This window comes from Ammospiza nelsoni, chromosome 26 (assembly GCF_027579445.1).
Source record: "Ammospiza nelsoni isolate bAmmNel1 chromosome 26, bAmmNel1.pri, whole genome shotgun sequence".
NCBI lineage: Eukaryota > Metazoa > Chordata > Aves > Passeriformes > Passerellidae > Ammospiza > Ammospiza nelsoni.
This window is the reverse complement of record NC_080658.1, coordinates 208,369-230,218: the sequence shown is the minus strand read 5'-3', so window position 1 is coordinate 230,218 and position 21,850 is coordinate 208,369. Positions and strand designations below refer to the sequence as shown.

Here is a 21,850-nt window from a genome sequence, read left to right as displayed (position 1 = left end):
GGAGTGTCACCCTTCATCCAGTCCATCCCTTCAGCACCTCCCAAATTGGGATGGAAATACAAATTATCCCAAGCAAGCAGAGGGAAAACCTAACCCTGTCCAGTGACAGGGACACCTTGACAGTCCCAGGGTGCTCCAGCCTGGCCTGGGATACTTCCAGGGATGGATCAGCCACAGCTGCTCTGGGAATTCCATCCCAGCCCCTCCCAGGGGGGGAATTCCTTCCCAAAATCCCATTCAAACCCTGCCCCTCTCCCAGTTTTCCCCCATCCTGCCTCCCCCCAGGCCTCCCCATGCTGGAGGAGCAGCTGAGGGTGACCCCTCAAAGAGCACAGCAGGGAGGACCCAGATGTACACAAAGTTTTAATTTCTTTTTTTTTTCTCTGGTTGGAGACTCATCTTGTAACATGCATGCATTTCAAAACAGTAACAGTGTCTCAAACTGCTCCTAGCAAACAGACAAGCACAGAGGACTTCAAATTCCTATTTAAAAAACAGCAGTGAAAAAACCTAAAATGTTCTTTTTTTTTTTTTTTACTTTTAAATTTTTTTTTTTTAGTTTTTTTAGGTTTTTATTTTGTTTAGTTTTTAGATTAAACTTAATTTATTCACATTTTTTTCCTTTCAATTCAGTTTCACTGATTAGCCCTGCCCACCCTCGTGACCTGTGTGTGGAATCTGCTCTCTCCACTCCCATTCAGCTGCTTAGGCAGCCCCAGAGCAGCAGAAATTTTGAGTGGTTTCCACTAAAAATGATGTGTCCAGAGCTCTGCCATCCCAGTTATCCATGGGATCCATACCACAGAGCCAGGACCAAGGGGCGGGGGCTGAGGGGGACACTGGGAGTGGCTCTGCAGGAAGGGGACATTTGGGAATTTGCAGGAAGGGGACATTTGGGAATTTGGGGCTGTGGCCATGCTGGGGACACTCCCCTGGTTTTGGGGGAAAATTCTTCAGCTGGGGGTGAAATTCCAGGTGCAGCTGGAAGGGAGGCCTGGGAAAGGACTGCATAGTAGTCATGGATTGGGAATATCCACCACCACAACCTCCTCACCTCCCTGAGCCTGCCCTGGCTGGGAAAGAAGGGATTTCCTCCCAAAATACCAGTAACAAAACCAAATAAACAAAAAACCATCCAAACAAACAAAAAACTCAAAAAAACCCAAAAAAAAAACCAACAAAAGGAAATAAGACTCAGAGTGGTTCCGATTTCCTTGCTGATTGTGCTGATCCAGATTCCAAGCTGGGACTGTGGGAGTATGGCCTCCTCCTGCTGCCCCATGGGCTGAACTCTGTCCCCAGTGGGGTGAATTCCATGCCTGTGGGATAAATTCCATCCCAGCAGGATGAATTCCACCTCCATAGGATGAATTCTGTCCCCACAGGATCAATTCCATCCCCACAGAAGGAATTCCATCCCTACATGGTGAATTCCATCCCCACATGGTGAATTTGGTCCCCATGGGATGATTTCTGTCGCCAGTGGGGTAAATTTTATCCCCACAGGATGAACTCCATCCCCATGGGGTAAATTCCCAATTAATTCCATGATTGTGGCTCAGGATGGAGCCTGGGCCAGGCAGGGATGAGGAGGGACCAAGGGAAGGCTCCCACAGCTCCTGGGGCTGTTCCCCAAATCCCAGCCCTGGGGAGCCCCTGGAACCCCCAGTTCCCAGTCCAGTTCCCAGCCCAGCAGCTCTGCAGTGCATTTATTGCACTCCTGAAGCACAGCTGGCTCTGCCTCCCCTCTCCCACTCTGATTTCAGGGCTGTCCCAGCAGGGAAGATGGGAATTCCCAACTCAAAGCATATTTCGGGGGTTTTAAATCCCTTAGGAATGTGGATCCTGCAGCTCCTCCTGCCTCAGGCACTGCAGAGGGGGAGATGCTGCTCACTGATTATTTGGAGTTCCACTCGACCAAATTTTGCTTTATTTTGTCCAAAAAAACCCTGAATTCTGCTGCAAATCCTGTCAGTTAAATGTGTTCTGCAGGGTTCATGCTAAGGACAGGGACATCTACATTCAGCAAAAACTAGAATTAAATCCACACCAAAAACAGACAACAAACTAGCACAAGCAGTTGTAAAACCAGAACTGAAAGTGCTGGATTTTCCTTTTTTTTTTTGTTTTTTAAATACTTGAGTTAAAAAAGTGACCTAAAAAGATTTAAAAGAAAAAGAAAAACCCAACAAAACAAAACAAAGCAAAGCAAAGCAAAAAAAACCCCGAAACAAACAGAAAGAAAAAGTCCCTTTTAAAAACAAATCAAAATATTTGCAGCTTCACTTCTTGTTCTGGTAGTAAAAAATACTGTCTAGAAACAAAATTTAGCATTTTTAAGGTAATGCTACTTCTGCACATGTAAACAATATACAAAAATGCTTCTGTTAAATGAAGTTACATACCTGGGTAATACATCATTAGGTGAGAAAATTGCATTTAATCACTTTAATACACAATATGGCAACTGGACAGAAGGGGCAGAATCTTTGTGGGACACCCCCAGATTCACCTGGAACAGCCAAATTTAATCCCAGCAGGAGTTTGAAGTAAGAAATTATTTCCCGCTCTCAATTTTTCTCAGAACTCTGTAAGAATTTCTGCAGGAATTCCCTGGTTTTTGACTGGATTCCTTATTCATTATTCTGGAATTCACTAAAGGAGATTTTTTTGCCATCTTCACTCCCCTTTCTCTGGGTTTGCTCTGTTGTGGTGTTCACCCACCTCCTGCTCTCTTCCTCTCCCCTTTTTCTCCTCTTTATTTATTTACGTTTGGTTTTTTTTTTTTTTTAATAGATGATTTCAAGATAAAACAACTTCCAAGCTACTCTCCCCAAAAGGAGAAGGGCAAACTTACCAGGTCAAAGTTGCAGATTCAATGCAGTTTTTTTTTTTTTTTTAACTGTCAGGAATAAAAAGTGATTGGTGTTTAATTCCTAATTAGCAGTAAACTTAAGTGCTTATTAAGAGAGAAGCAACCAACATAATGCCCACAAAATGAAGCTGATGATGCCCTCCAAGTCCTCCCTTTTTTTTTTTTTCTTTTAAAGTATTTTTTAGCTGCATTTGGGTCGTGGCTTTTCCAGCTCCACAGCTTAAAACCCCTCCAGCCTCCCACACCAAAGGGGCAGCAGAAATTTGTGCCACGCCAAAGGGAAGGACCAAAAATCCTCAAATCCCATCAGGACTCCTAATTTTTCATTTCTCCAAAATTCTATTTACAGTGCACCCTCAGGGGCTTCAATTTCAGCCCCTCCCAAGGTGAGACCTGTGGGGGGATTCACATCAGGGGGGGAAATGGGGAGGGGGTGATGAGGAAATAGAAACCAAAAAATTCCCCCAAACCCCACATTCAGAATCCAGCCAGAGGCAGGGTTAATTTAGGGGAATTACCAGGGTGTGATGAGCACCAGTTATGTCTCAAAAAGGACCAAAATTCCACACAGCAAGAACTGTTACAGCACAGGACAGACACTCCCAACAGCTTATTCCCCAAACAAAGGCGTGTGTGAAAAACAGTTCCAAGGCAGATTAAGCAACATGTTTCAACTGCAAAGAGGTTTGTTCAAGACTCTAAATCCTGCTTAAAAAGAGAAAGAAAATTAAAATTAAAAATCCAAACAACAAATCCCAAAACAAAGAACCAAAAGTTTTGTTGTGCAGCAGAGCTAACGAAACCCACAGCGAGGCTGCCGAGCTTGGCTGTGAAAAGGTTAAAGGAGACAAAACAGGACGATTTCAGTCACTCCAATCAGTCCCAAAATCCTTCAGGGGGGGGCTGGAAAAGAAATCTGGTGTGAGAGTTCAACCATTTCCACTCCTGGAGGGTCACTCAGGGGGTTGGGAGCAGGATGAGCCCAGCCTCCAGCACTCCCCCCTGGCAGCCAGGCCAATTCCTTCTGTGCAAGTCACATTTTTTAAAAATAAAACACAAAAAAACCAACCCAGCAACCTCTGTCAGGACACAGATTCAAGTACCTGTTGCAGGTGAGGTGGGGAAGGAAGACTGAATAATTAGTTAGCTAATTAACACTGGCAGGATTGTGATGGTGACCTCAGAGCCATTCCTGGCTGAGGAAGTGGCCCAAAATCTTAGCCTGGATCTACAGGTACAAAAATGCCTTTTTTAAAATTTTTTTTTTTCCTCTTCTTTTAAGAAAATCTTCAGAGCTGGCCAATTAAAATCACCCCAGGTCCGAGCACATAATGAGCTGAGGTTGGTCAATGCCTCTCTCAGTTCTCTGCTTGTTTTTGAGTTATACCTTTTTTTTTTCAGACATCATCTTTGGTAGATGTTCATTTCCCTCACCTTTCTTGTAAATCAAGTGCAGTTACAAAAAAGTGGTTTGTTTTTTTTTTTTCCTTTTCTTTTTCGTTACTTAAATTAACCAAAAAAATAGAAAGTGTCCCAGTCTGAATTTACCTAAAGTTCAGCGACTCCTCCTTTTTATCAGTTATATTTTCCATCCTTGAAATGGTGAGCTATTTTCCTTCCAATTCCTACCGAGAGGGAAATAAAGGTTTTTTTTTTTTTTCTTTTTCTGGCCAAGCCAGTCCAATAAAACAACAACAACAACAACACAAAAAACAAGGAGTGGTTTGTGAGTTAGGCACTGCTGAATGTGACCCCTTGGGGACAGTGCCACACGTGTCCCAGCCCCTCAGCAGAGAGGAAAAAACGTCACTGGGCAGAAAGAGCAGTGCTGGAACAATGCACTTGGCTTGTTTGGAAAAGCCCTCAAATCTGAGATCTGGGCACTTCTGGAACGCCAAACCCAGAGGTGCAGCGGGCGCAGCGAGGATGAGGATGGGTTTTGTCACACGGTGCCACACGTGCCCCACAGGTGTGCCCCGGTGCTGCTGCAGTGTCTGTGCTGTCTCAGGCTGCAGGAGCAGCCCCCAGGCCTGCCTGCAGCCCTGCAGCAGGATGTGCCCCTATGTCAGGATGCTGGAGATGAACTCGTTGAAGCGCTTTGAGTACTGCTCCGGATTCACCGTGGAGATCTCTGCCCCGGCCTGCAGAGAGACAGCGGGTCAGAGGGTAGCGGGGGGTCAAGGAGGGGTCAAGAAAGGGTCAGAGGGGCAGGGAGGGGGCAGCCGCACAGCCCCTCTGTTGGGGAGGACCCACGGCTAAGGGAAAACCTAAGGTCTGGAGAGATCTCCAAGGAAAATTACTTCGGCTCCAGCTGCATGTCCAGTCAGGGCACTGTGAACCTTCATGGCTCACAGGTTTAGGAGCATGAGAGCTCCCAGAGTTGAGTCAGGGAGGGTGAGGAAAGATTTCAGGAAAAAGGTTTTTCAGACAGAGGGGGTCTGAGCACTGGAACAGCTCCCCAGGGAATGGTCTGGCCTCAGGGCTGCCAGGGTGGGATTTGGAGTCTGTGATGGGTCCCCTCCATGCCAGCACATTCCAGCATTCCACACAAACTCCCCAGGGTGCTGGCTGGGCTGGACTCCTTCTTAAAGATAATTCCAACCTCAGCAACGCCCTGATTCCATGTCCTGCTAGGCTGGGCTTTCCCAAGCCCTGCTGGGAGCCCAGGGGGACTGCCAGGACACAGAGGTGACCCAGGGGTGTCACCCTTCATGCAGTCCATCCCTCCAGCACCTCTCAAATTGGGATGAAAATACAAATTACCCCAATCAAGCAGAGGGAAAACCTAACCCTGAGGTGATATGGAGGGAAGTGTTAACCCCGGGGCTGGAGAATTCCCACCCTGGCAGGAAGATCAGTGCTGGGGACACCTTCCACCCCAGGAGATGCTACAGAGCAGAAGCCCCAGATCCAAGAGCCCCCCTGGGTCAGGCTCACCCCATGTTTCACTGTCTTGGCAGCGTGTGCAGCTTTCTTCTTGGTGTCGTAGGGTGTGAGGATGTCGATGATGGCCATGAAATAAACCTCCTTCCTGGGGGCACCTGGGGGCACGGCAGGGGCTCAGTCCCCTGGGAACAGCCAACTGCACCCCCCCCCCTCCAAAAAAAACCCCTGGGCACACCCAGCTTCATCCCCCTCCTCCAAAAACACCCCCTTCCAGCCAACACAAGGGACTGTCCAGCAAAGCAGGGACAGTCCTCCTGTCTCCTGGACTCCACCTCAAAGGTCTTTTCCAACCTCAGCAATGAGCTGATTCCTTGTCCTGCTAGGCTGGGCTTTTCCCAAGGCCAGCTGGAAAGCTCAGCGTGGCTGCCAGGACACAGGAATGGCCTCAGGGGTGTCACCCTGGCTGCCAGTACTGAACCACCTCACTTAGCCTGGGACACCTCCCCTTTCCCTGCCCTCCATCCTTCCTCCACAGTTCACTCACATCCCCTCTACCCTCCACAGCTCCATCACATCTTCCTTGCCCTCCCCAGCTCCCCACACTCACTGTCGTGGCTCTTCATGGCATACACATCCACGGAGGGGTCGAACTCCCCGGGCCCGAAGAACCGGGGGTAGTTGAGGAGGTTGCCGGGGCTGTCGGGGGGGGTCCCATAGGAGGAGATGGGGTTCCCCCCCAGCCCATCATTCTCACACTCCTCATCCTCTGCCCGCTCCTCCACCTCCATCTCCTCCTGTTCGGCCCGGTCCACATCGTGGATGCCCACCAGCAGGCTGTAATCCATGATCTTCAGCTGGGCTAAAAACTGGGAGAGAGGCAGCAGTGAGAGCTGGCACCCACACGGGGTGGGGGAGGCTCAGCCCTACCCTGCAGTGCCTCCCTAGGGCTGGCATTGAGAGCTAAACTCTCCTGAGACACCAGAGGAGTCTGCACAGGCCCCCTGCCCTCAGCAGGACAAGGCTGGTGCAGGAGGAGTGACTCTGCAGCCCTGAACCAGCAGTGAGGATACACGTGGCAGCAGCTCTCTGGCCACAGGGAGCAGCAGACAACTTTCCCAGGCCTTTCTGGGGAAAGGCTGTGAGAAGATTAGAGAAAAGAATGGTAAATAATTCTTATCTTCACTTGTTCCACTTGTTGTTGTGTACTGTTGGCTGGGGGTCTGTACAAATCACAAATGGGGTGGAACATCTCTCAAGCTGTTGTATTTTCCAGCATCAGTCTCATTACATGGTTATGACAATGGGAAGATGCCAGCAGCTCACATTTTTGGTAGTAGATGAAGAACTCAATGTAACAACTTACTTTAAAAGTTTTTTGACCAATCACACAAAGCAAAAGCACATTGACAGTAGTTCTATCCAACCACTATAAGCACACATACCTTTGGTTAAATAATGCCTGCTTATTTTGAATACAATACCTGCTTGTAAGCCTTCAAACACAATGCACAGAGCTCCATTATTAAACTTAGAATTTCCTAACATCTTGCTAGATAGACTTTTCTGTAGCTCAGGGAGTGAGGGGATGCAGTGAGGGGAGACAGAGCAGAGCTGTCCCCCAGGAAATTACCTCCACATCCCGCTTCAGCTTCTCAAGGAAGTTCTTTTTACTGTCTTCTCCAACATGCAGCTTCTGACCCTCATTCAAGAAGTCGTTGTCCTTGAAGGTCGGGAGGTCCTTGGCCTGCAACAAAAAGCCTGAGGTGAAATTCCCCAGCCCGCTGCCAGGGGAGGGCTGGCACATAGGTGTGGCTGCAAAAGCCCTTGCTCAGTCTGGGCTTTTAGGGTGCCCCAAGTCCACTGAGGATGGAAAGGGCATCAGGCAGAGCACAGGAAGTGTCAGGGAATCTGTGGGCTCAGCTGGTCCTACAGGGAAGCTCAAGGGAGACGTGGAGCAAATCAGCTTCAAAAACTGCATAGCTGGGCCAGGGATGCTCCAAGCAGCTCCCAGAATTGAAATGAAATTCATGAAATAAATTCATTTTCTTGGTTTCTGACTGCAGGGGGAAAGGGGTGAAGGCTTGGGGGAAAAAAAAAACCAAACAAATCTTCTCTTCCTAAAGATCTGAGGAAAGCATTCAAGCCATGGTTTTTTGAAGGATCTGCCTGCAGCAGGCCCTGAGGATTCTGGGCATGTGGGAGAACTTAGAGCCCCTTAGTGCCTCAGGGTTTCAATTCTTTAGTGACACAGGAGGGTAGCGCGGCTCTGTGAGCTCACATGAACCACCCAACTGCATGGGCCAAGGAGTTATCAGGGGATTTAGGGCAAATGGGAGTTCCTTGGCTGCTGGCTGGCATCTTTTAGGGCAGGCTGGAGCAGACTCCAACCCTGAAAATCCTACGTGCAGAACATGGACCAGCACGGGGCACTGCTGGGATTTCCACAGGGATTACAAGGCAGCAGCATAGAAGTCCTGCAGGGGAAGGAAGCTTAGCCCTAAATTCCCCCACTCAAGCCAGTTTTAGGAATGTGCCAAGGATCTAATTTATAAATCTTCTGGTGGAAGATCTACCCCTGACCTGCCTGGGGTTGGTAGCTAGGGTGCTGTGAGGAAACCCTTCCTCAGGGACAGCACTGCCCTCAGGTGGGGTTTGGTTCTGCTGGGACTGTCCCCCAGCCCTGGTAGTGCCACCAGAACACAGTAGGGCAGGCAGAGCCAGCTCCCTCCCAGCCTGAAAGGGGGGACAGAGACAGGGGGAACTCAGGGCCTGAGGAACCTCCCGTGCTCAATACCCCAGGAAAAGGAAATGGAAAAAGGAACTCAGTTGGATCTGTCTGCTTCCAAGCACCAGGAGAAAGGAAAGGCTGGCCAGGGATGCCTCCATACCTTCTCTTTATCACTTGCTTCCCTGGATACTGTTGAGCCCTAATAAAGAAAAAAAAAAAAAAAAAAAAAAAAAAAAAAAGAAAATATCATTACTGCACTCTGGGTCACACTCCCAATGGACCAACATTGAACCACCATGCACAGCCCCCTTAGACCTGATCCCCTGAGCAGTCCCCAAAGCCCAGAACCCTGACAAGGGGGTTCCAAGTCCAGCCCCCAGAGTTCTGATACCTCAGGTTTCAGTTTTTATATTTTTCAGATTTTGTTATGCTTTAGTGTGTGGGTCTGTGCTCCATATTATGGGATGGTAAGCTCTCTTCACAGAGCAGGGAGACAAAAGAATTTCTTCTCCATTCTGTAACTCTGCCTGGCCTCTGCTGTAGGTCAGGCTGGATAAGGCCTCACCCCAGCCCCCCAGGGCCTCACCTTCAGGTCGTACTTCCTGTGCACAGTCAGCCTGTGGCTGAAGACGTTTCTGGTGACCACCATGTAGGTCTCCACGCCGTCCACGGTGAGCCGGTACATGCCCAGGAACTGGGGCAGCAGTGTGTTCCCATGGCACTCCACAATGAACTGGGGGACAGCAGGGAAGGACAGAGCTCTGTCACACAAAGCCCAGCTCTGACAGGACACAAACTCGCTGAGGTGCTGCAGCCAAGGCACCCACAGGAAAGGAAAGGAGGATTGGAACAGCTCCTGGGGTCTCCAGGAAAGGAGTGAGGATGTGAGAATCCCATTCCCTGAGCAAGCTGGTCCAGGGAGTGCCAGCCTGCCCATGGCAGGGAGCTGGGACATCTCTAAGGCATTTCTCAATCCTGGGATTCTGTAACTCTGTGTATGGAGCTGGGAGATCTCCAAGGCTCCTTCCAGTCCTGGGATCCTGTGACCCTGTGTGTGTCCAGCCTGCTGTGACAGGCAGGTGTGCACTGGCACTGCCCAGCTTCACTTCTCGTGGTTACCTCGCTGTGCCTGGAACTCCGGGCCTGTTAAACACCCCCTGCTCGGAACCCCTGCAGAGCAGATAGGCTGGAAACCAGCACCTGGACCAGGACATTTCCAGCTGTCCCACTGTGACCCCACTTCCCTCCAGCCCCTCTGGAAGGTCTGCGGCAACAAATGAGGAGCCTGTTTGCAGCTCTGATCTACCAGGGATCCATAATTTATTGACACAAGGGCCAGGATGAGCTGGGAAGGGGCTCAGCACCACAAACAGCTGCTGGGTTGTCCCTCAGACATTCGTCCCTCAGATTTTTGTCCCTCAGACCCTAAAGACCATTTTTCCCACAAAACCTGCGTTCAAGCTCTGCCAGCTGTGAATCCAAGCTTAGGACCCCCAGCAGATCCCCAGGTGCGCACGGGGGTCTCCAGACTCACCGTACCTGGTGGTACTTCTTGAGGATGTTGTGCATCTCTGCCACGTCCTCGCTGGACACGGCCTTGATGACGAACCTCCTGTCGTAGGTGGTGAGGAAGCGCGCGCCACAGCGGCCCTGGCTGTCGCTGTTCACTGGAGCGCTGCGTGTCACCGAGTTCTGGGGGACAGACATGGTGTGGGGATGGTGCCAGGAGCTGTCACCTCCCTCAGCAGCAGGGTCAGCCCCACAGGAACCCCTGAGCAGCTCTGGGAAGCAGGGCCAGCCCCACAGGACCAGCTCAACCACCCACTCTGGCTGTGAACTCCAGATTTGGTGCTGCTGAGGGTAAAATCCAATTGTTTAAAAGTCTGGACGTATTTTTAGGGCTTCCAGATGGCCCTCTGATTTGCTGGCAGGTTTTACTCCAACACCTGGGGTGTGTTTTTGGAAGGTGTTTTTTACAGAAGGTTTTTTACAGGTGTAGGATACATAGGCCAAAAGCTCTCAGCATTTCCTCTCAGGGATTTAAGAACAGTCAGGATATTCCTAAGGCTTAAGGAAAACCAGACCAAAACAAACTGAAATTTCCCTCAAAAAGCAGCTTAGTCTGGCCAAAACCTCAGTGTCTGGGGATTCTTCACAGGTCATCCTGCACCAAAAGCCACCCTCAGGCTCTGCTATTCTTACTCCTGGACCTACAAGATGAGTATAAATAGCTTGGTTGTTCTTCTGACAACCAGCAGCATCTGCCTTTAGATCCCTGTCTCCACCCATAGCAACCAGACAGTGCAGCAGGGCTGGAAAATCCCAGGAAAACAGCAGAGCAGGGATCAATTCCCTGAGCCACAACACCAGCTCTTTGTTCTAATGCCTCTCCCCAGGTAGCAGGGCCTGCTGTGAGCTTCTCCCTCAGCCCCAGTCACTGCTGCTCACACCTCAAGCTGTCACCTGTCCCCTGTCTGTCCTCTCCACCTGCCCACAAGTCATTTTATCAACCAGCAACCTCTCACCAGCATTTCCTGTTGGGGAGGGCTATGAAACACAGCAGCACCAACACTGGTCCTTAAGTTTTCCAGCATTTCTGCCCTGGACATTGTGTTTCAGGCTGGATTATTTAGTTTTTTTAGGTGGCAGTGGCACTGCTGGGTCCCCCTCGCTCAGCTCTGGCAGCAGAGGGAGCCTGCAGCAGAGCCTGCTCTGAGAGAGAGACTTACCATGCCATGCTGCAAGTGAGCCTAGAGGTTTCCTTTCAGAATGAAGCATTTAAAGCTTGTAAAACTTTAATGAAGCAGGGGAAAAACTCTGCTGCTGCCAACAGCTTTAGAGAGCATCAGGAAAATAAAGGCAAACAGAAAAATCCCCTTTGCTGCTTGCTGACATTTGCAAAGGGGTCTGTGCCAGGCAGTTTAATCAGCCCTCACGTCAAAACCACAGAGGTTTTCTTCTGGAGCTGGGAAGCAGAAATCGTGACCACACAGAGCATTACCAAACTCACAGCCCTCAGCTCCCTTCCTGTCACTCCCACTTTTCCCACGGTTGGGGTGTTAAGTTCAGCCTCCTGGCTCTGTTCCCACTCAAGCCATCACACTTTACCCACCTGAATTTAGCTCAATTAACATTTTCTGTTCCAGCTGAACAGAAAACACTTTTAAAAAAGCCAAAGCAGCCCAGAGATGGGGGAAGCAATTCCTCAGAACAAGAGGGGGAGTGTAAATGATGAACTACAGAGAGTGTGGGTCACACCTGGGGAGGGTGTCATCACAAAGGGCTGTGACACGGGCACAGGGGGAGGCAGTGTGGGACCAGCCCCGCTCCAGCTGCTCTCTCCACCAGGCAGGGAGCATGTGGAGGGAACAGGGAGGCTGCAGCACTCCCCCACGTGCCTCTGCAGTCAGAGTGTTCCAGGGGATGCCCCTGGCACTGTTCCCGCTCTGTCACCACTTGCTGGGGACACTCCAGCTCCCTGACACCCAGCCTGCTCAGGGCTACGTGGCCACCACTGCCCCCCTGGCCCTGCTCTGGGTGATCTCCCAGCCCTGAGCTGCCTCTGCTCAGCTCCTTGTGCTCAGGGCTCAGAGCTGGCTGAGGAAGGGTGGCCCTGCTGCAGCAAGCCAGAGTTGTGACATCCCCAGAGTCCTCAGAGCTGAGCCCAGCAGTGTTAACAGCAGACTCCTCCCCAAGAAAATCAGCCCCTCTAGCATTAGGGGATGGATCCCAAAGCACGAGCCACCTTGATACACCCAATTCAACAACACACACTTGATTGAGAGCAGCAGATTCATCTGAATCTGTACAAACACTACAGACTCATTTTCCTTGCAGATATTCCAGGCTGGATCATTGTTATTCTCCACCTCCTGCCGGTCCACAGCCACCTGTGCCCCCATTTCATGCCTTGGGAGCAGGGATCACCATCTCCTCCTACTGCCCTGTGCTTGGCACAGCAAGATGCACTGCACTGCTGTGGTTCTGGTGGAACCACTCAAACACCAATTATAAACCCAGAAAAGCTGCTGGCAGCAACATATGCAGCATGGTTTCTCTGCCAGGATGGCTGCTCTGTCCTAGAAGAGAAGATAGGGTACCTGGTAGTCCTGGTCATCGATCCCAAATCTCTCCCGGAGGTTCCGGAACACCAGGGGACAATACTCCTTGAATTTGAAGCGGCTGGGCAGGTTCTCCCTAGGGCAGGGCAGAGATGTCAGCAGTGCCACCCAATGCCATGCTGGCTCCCCCTCCCTGCCAGCCCCCCAGGACACCCCAGCCTTGCCCTCGGCAGGGCAGCTCCTTGCTTTGGATGTCCACAAAACCCATCTCTCACAGGGAACTCTGCAAGATCCTGGCTAACAGGGAGCGTGGAGCTCGTGTGGCTGCCAGGGCAACCCTGCCACAGGCAACTCTGAGGGAGCCATCCTGCTTGTGCCCTCCTCGGTGGCTTTGGCACACTGGCACACAGCTGTCCCTGTACATGCTGTCACCACTGTCACAGAGCTGTCCCCGCACACACTGTCCCGGCACACTAGGCAGAGCTGCAGGAGCAGAGGGGCTGGGCTCTGGCTTCAGCTCCCACCACAGCACCAGAAGGGTCAAGGCCCCAGAGAGCAGCTCAGCCGCAGCACCCAGGAGAGGGGGGATCAGCTCCAGCCTGGCTCTGCTGCCCCCAGGCACAGGACAGGGGACAATGACAGCATTCCCTGTCACTGAGGGAGCTGCATCTGCTCCTCCCACAGCCCTGAACCTGCACAGGGAGAGAAGCAGAGTTTGGTCCTGCTTGGACACAGTGGGAGAATTTGGCAGCTCCTTCTCAATGAGAAACCCAGGCAGTGACAGGTGGGGAGCTCAGATCTTCTCTGGAGGAGAAGGGAGACAGCAGATCCTGCATGTTGGACGTGCCAGGAGAGACAAACTTCCCAATCACCTCCCACTCTGCAAAGCTGATCCCTGTGAAGCTTGGGGAAAACGAAGGATTAATCAGGGAACACTGCAGCCCTGCAGAGCAGGGATGGAGAGAGAACACAGCTCTGAGCACCAGCCACAACCACGACTTCAAAAAAGCTTCCAAAAATGGATTTTTTGGGAAAAGGCGACAGGGGCAACTCCAGAGAGACTCCATGAGCACAGCACATCTACAGAGCTGCCTCCTGTGAACAGTTTAATCCCTCAAAGGATGCAAACCAACCACCACAGAGTATCTCAGTGACAGACTGACCACACCATGGCCTGTCCAGGGTCTGGGCAGGGTACAGGGCATGGATCCTCCTGGCCGTAGAGCTGGGAACAACCCAGAAGGCCTCCCCGAGGCCAGTTTGCCTCACAGCACAGAGCTCTGACCACAGAGAGGCTGGGAAGCTCCTACTTACTTGTTGAATAGATGATTGTCCACCTTAATCTTACTGTAGGCTTTAAAGTCATCGGGCATTAGCATGACGGGGACGGGAACATTGCTGAGCTCATTGATCTGCAAGAGAGAGGAAAGGGAGACTCAAACCCAGGTCCCACTGCCCTGGGGACCTGCAGGGATGTCCAACACCTCAGGGGATGAGTTTGGGGCACCGTGACCCATCAGACAGAAAGAGCTGGGGAACACTGTGGTGACAGGCCACAGCAGCACCTTGTTCCACAACATGGTCAATCCTCCTGAGACAACCTTTCCCCCTCCACTGACCATCCAAGACACAGCTGAGAACCCAGACAAACCCATAGGCTAAGAACCAGCATATTTCATGTTTTAACCACCTCACTGAGAAAATGTTCCAATTTTAATTATTCCTGCTACAAACCAGGATGACCAAAGCCTTTGCTGCAGCCCAGCACAGCTCCCCGTGGATGCTGTTTCCATGCTGGCTGTCTCCTGTTGCTCCCATGCCACCTTCTCTGGAGGGATGAGTCACTCACTAGATTGTTTTTGCTCCTTAGTCATGTGGGGCAGCCACAGGAACACGGGGTAGCAGAAGAATGAATGCTCAGCTACTATTGTACAGGCGGGCTCATACTGCAGCACCCAGTAGTGCCAGCATTAATAATAATAATAATAATAACAACATAATAATAATAAAGATCCACCTCTGGACTGTGTCTGGCTGCCCTGCTCCAGTCACTGAGAAGACTATGCCAGAATCCAGAAGTTTCTGAGCTGCCTTTTCTGAAGATGGCCTAGTGCCACCTCCCCCAGGGACTCCCCACAGCCCCATCTCATTGAACTCCTGTTAACAGCCTGGATTCAGGAAACAATTCCATTCCAGCTCTGTTCCCACGACTGCTGTGCCAAGCAGGTAGTGCAGGAGAGGGAGGCGGACAACGCTGGTACCAGCGGGGGTTGGCTCCAAGTCAGCTCTGGGGGCTGTTCCCAGCACCAAAACCTCCAGCAGGTCAAGTGACTCCCAGCACACTGGGAAAGCTGCTGGAAAACTTCCCTGCTGGCTGGGAGCAGGGGCCAGGCTCAGGAAAAGGATCCAGCTCTGGGATTCCCTGCGTGCAGCAGGACACACAACACTGCCCAAAGTGCTGCCACATCCCTGCTGGGCTCCGCAGGGTTCAGCCCTGGGGACGTGCCATGAGCCAATTCCATGCAGCCCATATTTATCCCACCCTTTCTCCATCGTTACCACGAAAATCCAGACCAGATTTAACACACGTCAGACTGGGAAGAAAGACACATCCCAGTGACAGGAGGGAAGGTGGCTATTTTCAGAGCCAGCCATCCCACGCAACAGACAGAAGCGGGAAGCGAAGCGGTCGCGGCTCCTGGAGGGAGCGGAGCTGCAGCTCTGCAGAGCCCTGCTCTGCAAAGCCCTGCTCTGTAGCACACAGCTGATGCCTTAAGGTTTAGCTTTTATATTTTTCAGATCCTGTGCTAGATTGGGGTATGATTCTGAACTCCATACAGAGTGTAAGTTCTCATCACAGTTTGAGCAGATAAAACAATCCTTCCAGGCCTGAGAACCAAAGCCACCATCACAGCCTCAGGCCTGAAAAGTATGAACAGGAATTAATGGGAGAGGGGGAGAGCAAACTGGGGGACTGTGACTTCATTACCTGAAGCTGTAATTGGACAATTAACCCCTGATATCCCGAAAAACTCCTGACTGTCATCCATCTCAGGTGTAGCCTCTGCACTGCCCAAGGTGTATCTGTAAAAGCCTTTAATAAATACCTACTTTATTCTCCAACTCTGTCTAGCCTCTGTTCTAGGTATCCAGCCCAAGGCATCACAGCGCTGCCACAAACCCTGTGGGATGCATGGAAAAGGCTGCACAGACGAACGAATGAATAAATAACGGCAATATCCCCCACCGGCAGCATCCCCGAGCAGGGAGAGCCCGACGCCTCCCCGGGTTTGGCTCAATCCTGCACGGAGCCAACCCCTGAGCCAGAGGGGAGGGAAAAGGGAACAGACTCCAGGTGAGGAAGGGATCTCCCAGCTCGCAGCCACTGCAGGGAGCTGCATCAGAGTCCCACGCAGAGATTTCCCCTCGGGGAGAGGAGAAAACAGCTCATTCTGCACTGAGACAGAGGCGCTGCCTCCAGCCACTAATTATTGCTGTCTGCCAGGAGGGGAAGCCTGACAGCTCCTGCCACACGCCTGCTCCCATCCCAGCCTGCTCCCAGCCCTCTTCCCGCCGTGGGGAAGGCACAAACAAGCCATTATCAGCTCCTTGCCGAGCGGAGGAAGGATGCTGACGGCTGAGAGGGAACAGCGATTCGGAGGCTGCCTCCTCGCTGGCAGCAATTCCGACACAAATGTCCTGAGGCCTCGCTGGGTGCCCTCGTTTCTGCAACGGCACAAACCTCAAAGCGAGTGTGGGACCTGTTGCGAGGCTCCTGAGTGGCAGAAATGGTGCACCAGGATAGCTCTGAACCGTTTCAGAAGCGCTATCACTCCTCACAAGATAAAAGAGCCCAAAAAATCCTTCCTGTGGAAGTCTTTCCCCCTTTCCAGCAGAGCTGGCTGGATGCTTTGGGATCCGGCTTTGGAGGAGACAGGGAAAAGGAAGGGGGGTGTGCTGGGCACCAAGATGTGGATGAAGGGCTGGACTGCTCATTTTTAGACCCAGCACTCCCCACCTACCCTCCCCCATGTTAGCTCTGGGCCAGTGGTCACTGGGCCTCTGCTCCTGGCACCAGTCTGGAAGAAAACACAGATTTATTCAGTTTAGTTTTGTTGCTCCATCAGCTTTTTTAAATTTCAATTTTTTGTCGTTTCAGCACTGTGTGCTCCCACAGCAACACCCATGCCTGACACTTTCCCAAGAGAGAGGAACAAAAAGCCCCCACACACCTCGGGAAAGGGATATCCCAACCCCTCCCTTCTCACAGCACAAGCCTCAGCATCCAGCCCCCTTCCCAAGGATTATCCAGCCAAATCCTGAAACACCAGGGGCCCTTCCCAAAGGAAAGCCTGGCCAGCAGCACCTATCACCTCTCCAGAGGGATCCTCTCCTCAGGCTCATCCTGGGGGAATCTGAGCAGCCTCCTGGAGGGAGCAACGTGACAAACACCAGGCACATGTTTGCTCTCTCACCTTCTCCCTGGAGAGAGGCGTGGAGCAGCAAATTATATATAGCAGAGTGTGTGTGAGTGTGTGTCCCGGGGTATTTATGCTCCAGGAGGCAAGGTCACAGCAAGGTGCATGGCAGGGAGGTGCTCAGCTCCTGGGGAGCACATTCCCAGGGATCTGTGCCCAAAAAGAGGAGGAACTCTGCCTGGAGCAGGATCTCTGGGGCTGTGGGTACCAGGGAGATGCTGGGTGTGGTTCTGGAGGAGACAGGGACAGAGGGCAGAGATGCAGCAGCACCACAAACATATATGGACCCTGACAGGCTGTATTGGGCATCACAGACACTGCAAGGCGCAGGAGCAGCAGGCTGTGCCACACCTCTACCACATCACAGGTCCCCAAAGTGTGGACAGAATCTGATCTGTGGTCCTGATCTGCTCTTAAACCCACTTCACTTTGTGGCCCAGCAGCACCACTCAGGATTCTAGGCTGAAGATTTCTCTTCACCACCAAAGCCTATTCCTTTCCCAATAAAAGCCACATCAATATTCTGTGTCATTCAGGGACAGCTGTTGGGAGGAATGGGCCAGGAATAATTTTGTTTCAAAACCTGACTGTAGCCTCAAAGTGGCAATTAGCATTAGTAAATTGATGGGAAAATGCGATTTGTTTACTAACAAGATGCAGCTGATGGAGTGTGTGAGCCCACTCTCAGGGATTCTCAGCAACAGGAATTTGCTCAGGAAAATAAAGATACTTTGTTCCCCTCAAAGCTTTCCTATTAGGCATCTCGGTAAGTATTAGTTAAACTTTATTATGCACTGTGGAAGGAGGTGAAAGACACATGGGAAAATCACTTTAGCATGGAGACAAACCCACAGCTGTGGCAAAACTTCACTGCTGCTTAGCACAGAGCAAAAAAAACCTGTTTTCCATGAATTAGAGCATGATTAATCAGTATCCATGCTAACAACCCCCTGTGCAAAGTGAGGGAAGAGTGAATCTTGCAGTCAATAATTCCTCTGGGGACACCAGGATGCTTTAAGATGGAAAAAAAAAAGCATCCCCTGGTGAGAGCAAACCCATGTATTCCTGAAAAAAAAGTACTCGGAAAGCTGCTGGAAAGGATTCCTGGCTGCATAACAGGGACCAGGCAGTGCCACTCTCCTGTCCCCAGTCCTGTCAGCCTCAGGGTCACTGTTCTCCCTGTTGTGGGAGCATGTTATCCATGCTCCCAGTTCTCTCACAGGTGAGCAGAGCTGATGCATCCCTCGGTCCAAAAAAGCTGAGAAATGGGAAAATTCAACAACCAACCCATGGTCATGGCAGTCAGCAGAAATGAGCCCTGTTCTCCTCACTGAACAACCCAGGAAAATCCTCCTTTGTCCCCCAAAAAGGAAAAGGGCTCCTGCAATGGGGATTTGAACAGGAAAGGGCTCCTGAATGAGCAGTTGGCAGCCAGGCCCTCGGTCATTCCAGGGGCTGGCACAGCCCTGGCCATATGCTGCTCTTTCCAGAGGTCAATTAGAGCTAGGCTGGGAAGGGAGAGATCCAGGCTGTTCCCACCATGCCAGGAGCAATTTCTGGGATCTTAGTGTTTGATATGTGGCAGATGCTGCTCTGGCAGCACGGAAGGCAAGGCTGCAAAGCAGGGAGCGCCATGCTCCACTCCCAGCACTGCTGTTTCCCTGGAATACTAACGAGCTCTGCTCCTGCTGGCAGTGCTCCTGAGGGCTTGGGAGATGGCTGCTGCTCCAGCCAGGAACTAGAACCTCTGGAGCTGCCTCGAGCAAGATCCATGCAGCCAACAGATCTCCCCATTCCCACAAGAACGGGACGTTTGTGCCTTTCCCCTGCCAGAGCCACTGGAATCTTTTCCAGGTTAGGAACTGGCAGCCCTACAGACACAGATCCCAAATACCTCTTTGGGATCCCAGAGCCTTCCATCCCTACAGACACAGATCCTCAATCTCCTCCCTGGGATCCCAGAGCCTTTCATCAGCAGCACCTTACAACTGTTTCCATGGTTCCCAGAGCATCACACAACACTCTGTTCATCTCTCTGGCTGGGAGGTGGCTGCTGCCTTCCAGAACCGTCCCAACTTTCCCATCCTGTGCACATGGATCCATCCAGGGCATGGAAAACACACCTGGAGCACCACACACAGACCCTACCCCCAGGAGCTGCAGCTCCTCTCCCAGTGCCGTGACAACAGCAGGAGAAGCTTCCCCAGGAACCATCCCCACATCTGCTGGATTAAGGGTCTAACAGAAAACTCAGAAATCGAGGCTGAGCCATGGTGGCTCCACTTTTACACAAGTTCTGCCCTCCCCTCCGTGGTTTTCTGGTCCAAAATTCAAATTGTTTGCATCATACTACCCCTGTCTGGCCCTGCTCACAGCAGCCCCACCCCAATCCAAATCCCACCCCTGGCTGGGACCACCAGGACCCAGTTACTGAAACGCTCCAAAGTGGTATTCCAGAAGGCAGCTCCTGCTCTCGGGGTACTCCTGGATCCTCTCCAGAGCCAGCCCTGCCTGTGCTCAGCAGCCTCTTTAAGGCTGTTCCAGACTGGGAGAAGGGCCCATGGGGATTTCTGCAGCACATTGCACAAAACGGTTGTTTGTTTGATTTCTCCATGAAAAAGTTCACCCCATATCCAAACAATTCTGACAGGATCCTCCTGGCACAGCCCCGGGCTTGTGCTGAGAACTGTTTTCCCCTCCTCCCACTGCAAGGATCCCAGGGCAGAACTCCACGGACACAGCCTACAGTCTCCTCACTCACCCACCCCTCCTTGTCCAAAGCAGCCAAATATTAAACAAATTCAAGGATTTCCAACAAAGCTTAAAGGTATTCCAAACCCCTTAGGTGGAGGCACCTAATTCCAATTCCCACCTAAGCAAGGCACTGGAATCATCTCCCATCCACAGCTGCCACCAAACTCTCACCCCAATGTGGCAGAGAGGTGGAGGGATTTACTGGGAAATCTTAAACGCCTTCCCAAAAGTCAGGAGGTCACAGCCGAACTTTTCTCACCCCCCTTCCCAGCCCCTCAGCTCCTTCCTGGCAGCAATTTCTTCCTAATACACATCCGATATAATCTCATTACCAGCTTAGTGTCAGCTTGCCTTCCTCCCTTTGCCCAAATATCTCACAGCCAAATGCTCCCAAAGTTACTCAGTCCTTATCCGGGGCCTCAAATTCCTGCCAGGCTCCTACTGCCCAGACAGCTACAACAAAGAAAAACACACCCCCAGCCCCCCCCAAAAGGCCAATTACCAGCAAGTAAACCGTCACAATGAGGCCACAAATTAAACTCGGAAAAATCCCACAATTTCCATTTCTTCGGGGCTGCTAATGGCACCACTGATCAAAGGCCGATTAAAGTCATTATCCTGCTTCCTGGGCAAGGCTGGGAGCACTCGGAACATCCTTTGCCTCAAAGCCAGCACGGTGCTGAACCACATTTGCAAGCTTTCACTCCAGCCAGGCAGGCCAGGAGGATTTTTTTTTTTTTTTAAATTCTTGATGTGTTATTTGTTTTGGGGAAAAAAAATGAGCCTGAATCCTTTCACTCTCTAGGAAACATTCACTAATCCACTGGAGAAATAGGTGTGTCTGAGCCCTAAAAGTGGATTAATTGAGGAAGGGATGAGGCTTCTGGCTTCTTTGGCCAAGAACGGCACCCAGCAGCCACATCCGAAGATCAATCCTCGTGCCTGCCATCATAAATCCGGGAGAAGTTTCCAGAGAAAAGACAGGGATGGTCTTAGGAATTCCCAAAGGAGGTGGATCAGAACTGAGCCATCACAGACATTCCCAAGGGATCCTCTCACAACTCGGTCCCAGAGGAACTGAGGCCAAGAGGACACGCATGGCCCGAGTCCTGCAATCAAAGGGGACAAACCCGGGCCAAACCCCTCATTTTGGGGGATGGAGATGGGAGACACATTGTCCAATGTCCTCTGGGCTGTGACACAGGGGAATCCCTCACTGGGACAGCCATAGGGACAGTCCTGGTGGACACCCGGGGGTTGGAGCAGGGGGACAGGGCTGTGGGTGCCAAATTCGCGTCCACCCCAGTGCCAGAGGGGAGACTGTGCCACAGCAATATCACACAAAAAGGTATCAGTCCCCCTGCCCAGTCCGGGAAAATGGGTGTGGAAAAGGTGTCGGGGTGGGGACACAGGGACGTGCCTGGCAGGGACACCCCGACCTGGGGATCCCCAAACCGCCTGGAGACACAGAACCAGCAAAAAGGGACCACAGAGCCCAAGGAGGGCTGGATCAGGGCTGGGATGCAAAGGGAAGGCAGCGGGGTTGAGAGGGAAAAGGCCCAGAACCGAGGGGGAGCGGGGAAGGGTCGGATCTGAGGGAGTCGAGCATTGCTAAGGGGGATGAGGGGGCGAGGCCCCGCTCCCGGGGTGCTCTGAGGGGCGGGGGTTTGGGGTGGGCTGGGGGGCCGCGCCGCCCGCTCTCACCGTGTGGTTCGCCCCCCACATAAGGACGCTGAGCAGCGGCTCCGAGGCCCGGAACAGCTTCACCTTCTGGCACACGAAGTGTTTCTTCTTGGTCTTAGTCTTGCTGGCGCTCAGGGCCGAGCCCACGGCGGCGACGGCTCCCGCCGCCGTCCCCGCGGCCCCCGCGCAGTTCGCGGCCATGGCGGACCCGACCGACCCCCTCCCCGCGCCCCCCTACCAGCGCCTCCACATGGTTCCGCCCGGCCCGGCTCGCCCCCCCCCCCCCCGCAGTGGTACCGCCCGGCCCCTTAAGCTTTCCCCTCGCCGGCTCTGCCCCAGCCCCCCCCCCCCGCTGCCACGGTGGTTTGGTCCTTGCCCCCCCCCC

The 21,850-nt window shown here is 52.0% G+C and overlaps 1 protein-coding gene across 1 annotated transcript; it reads right to left on the bottom strand.

Moving 5' to 3' along the window:
* Positions 1-361: 361 nt before the first annotated feature.
* On the bottom strand, positions 362-21,683 carry PIP4K2B (phosphatidylinositol-5-phosphate 4-kinase type 2 beta). Its single transcript, XM_059489466.1, has 10 exons — positions 21,487-21,683; positions 13,865-13,962; positions 12,590-12,686; positions 10,029-10,181; positions 9,076-9,222; positions 8,650-8,688; positions 7,392-7,505; positions 6,369-6,627; positions 5,813-5,916; positions 362-5,016 (listed from the first exon to the last, which is right to left on the bottom strand). Exons 1-10 carry the CDS (start codon positions 21,664-21,666, stop codon positions 4,936-4,938), a joined length of 1,272 nt encoding a protein of 423 aa, XP_059345449.1. The 5' UTR covers positions 21,667-21,683; the 3' UTR covers positions 362-4,935.
* Between the last annotated feature and the right edge of the window lie 167 nt (positions 21,684-21,850).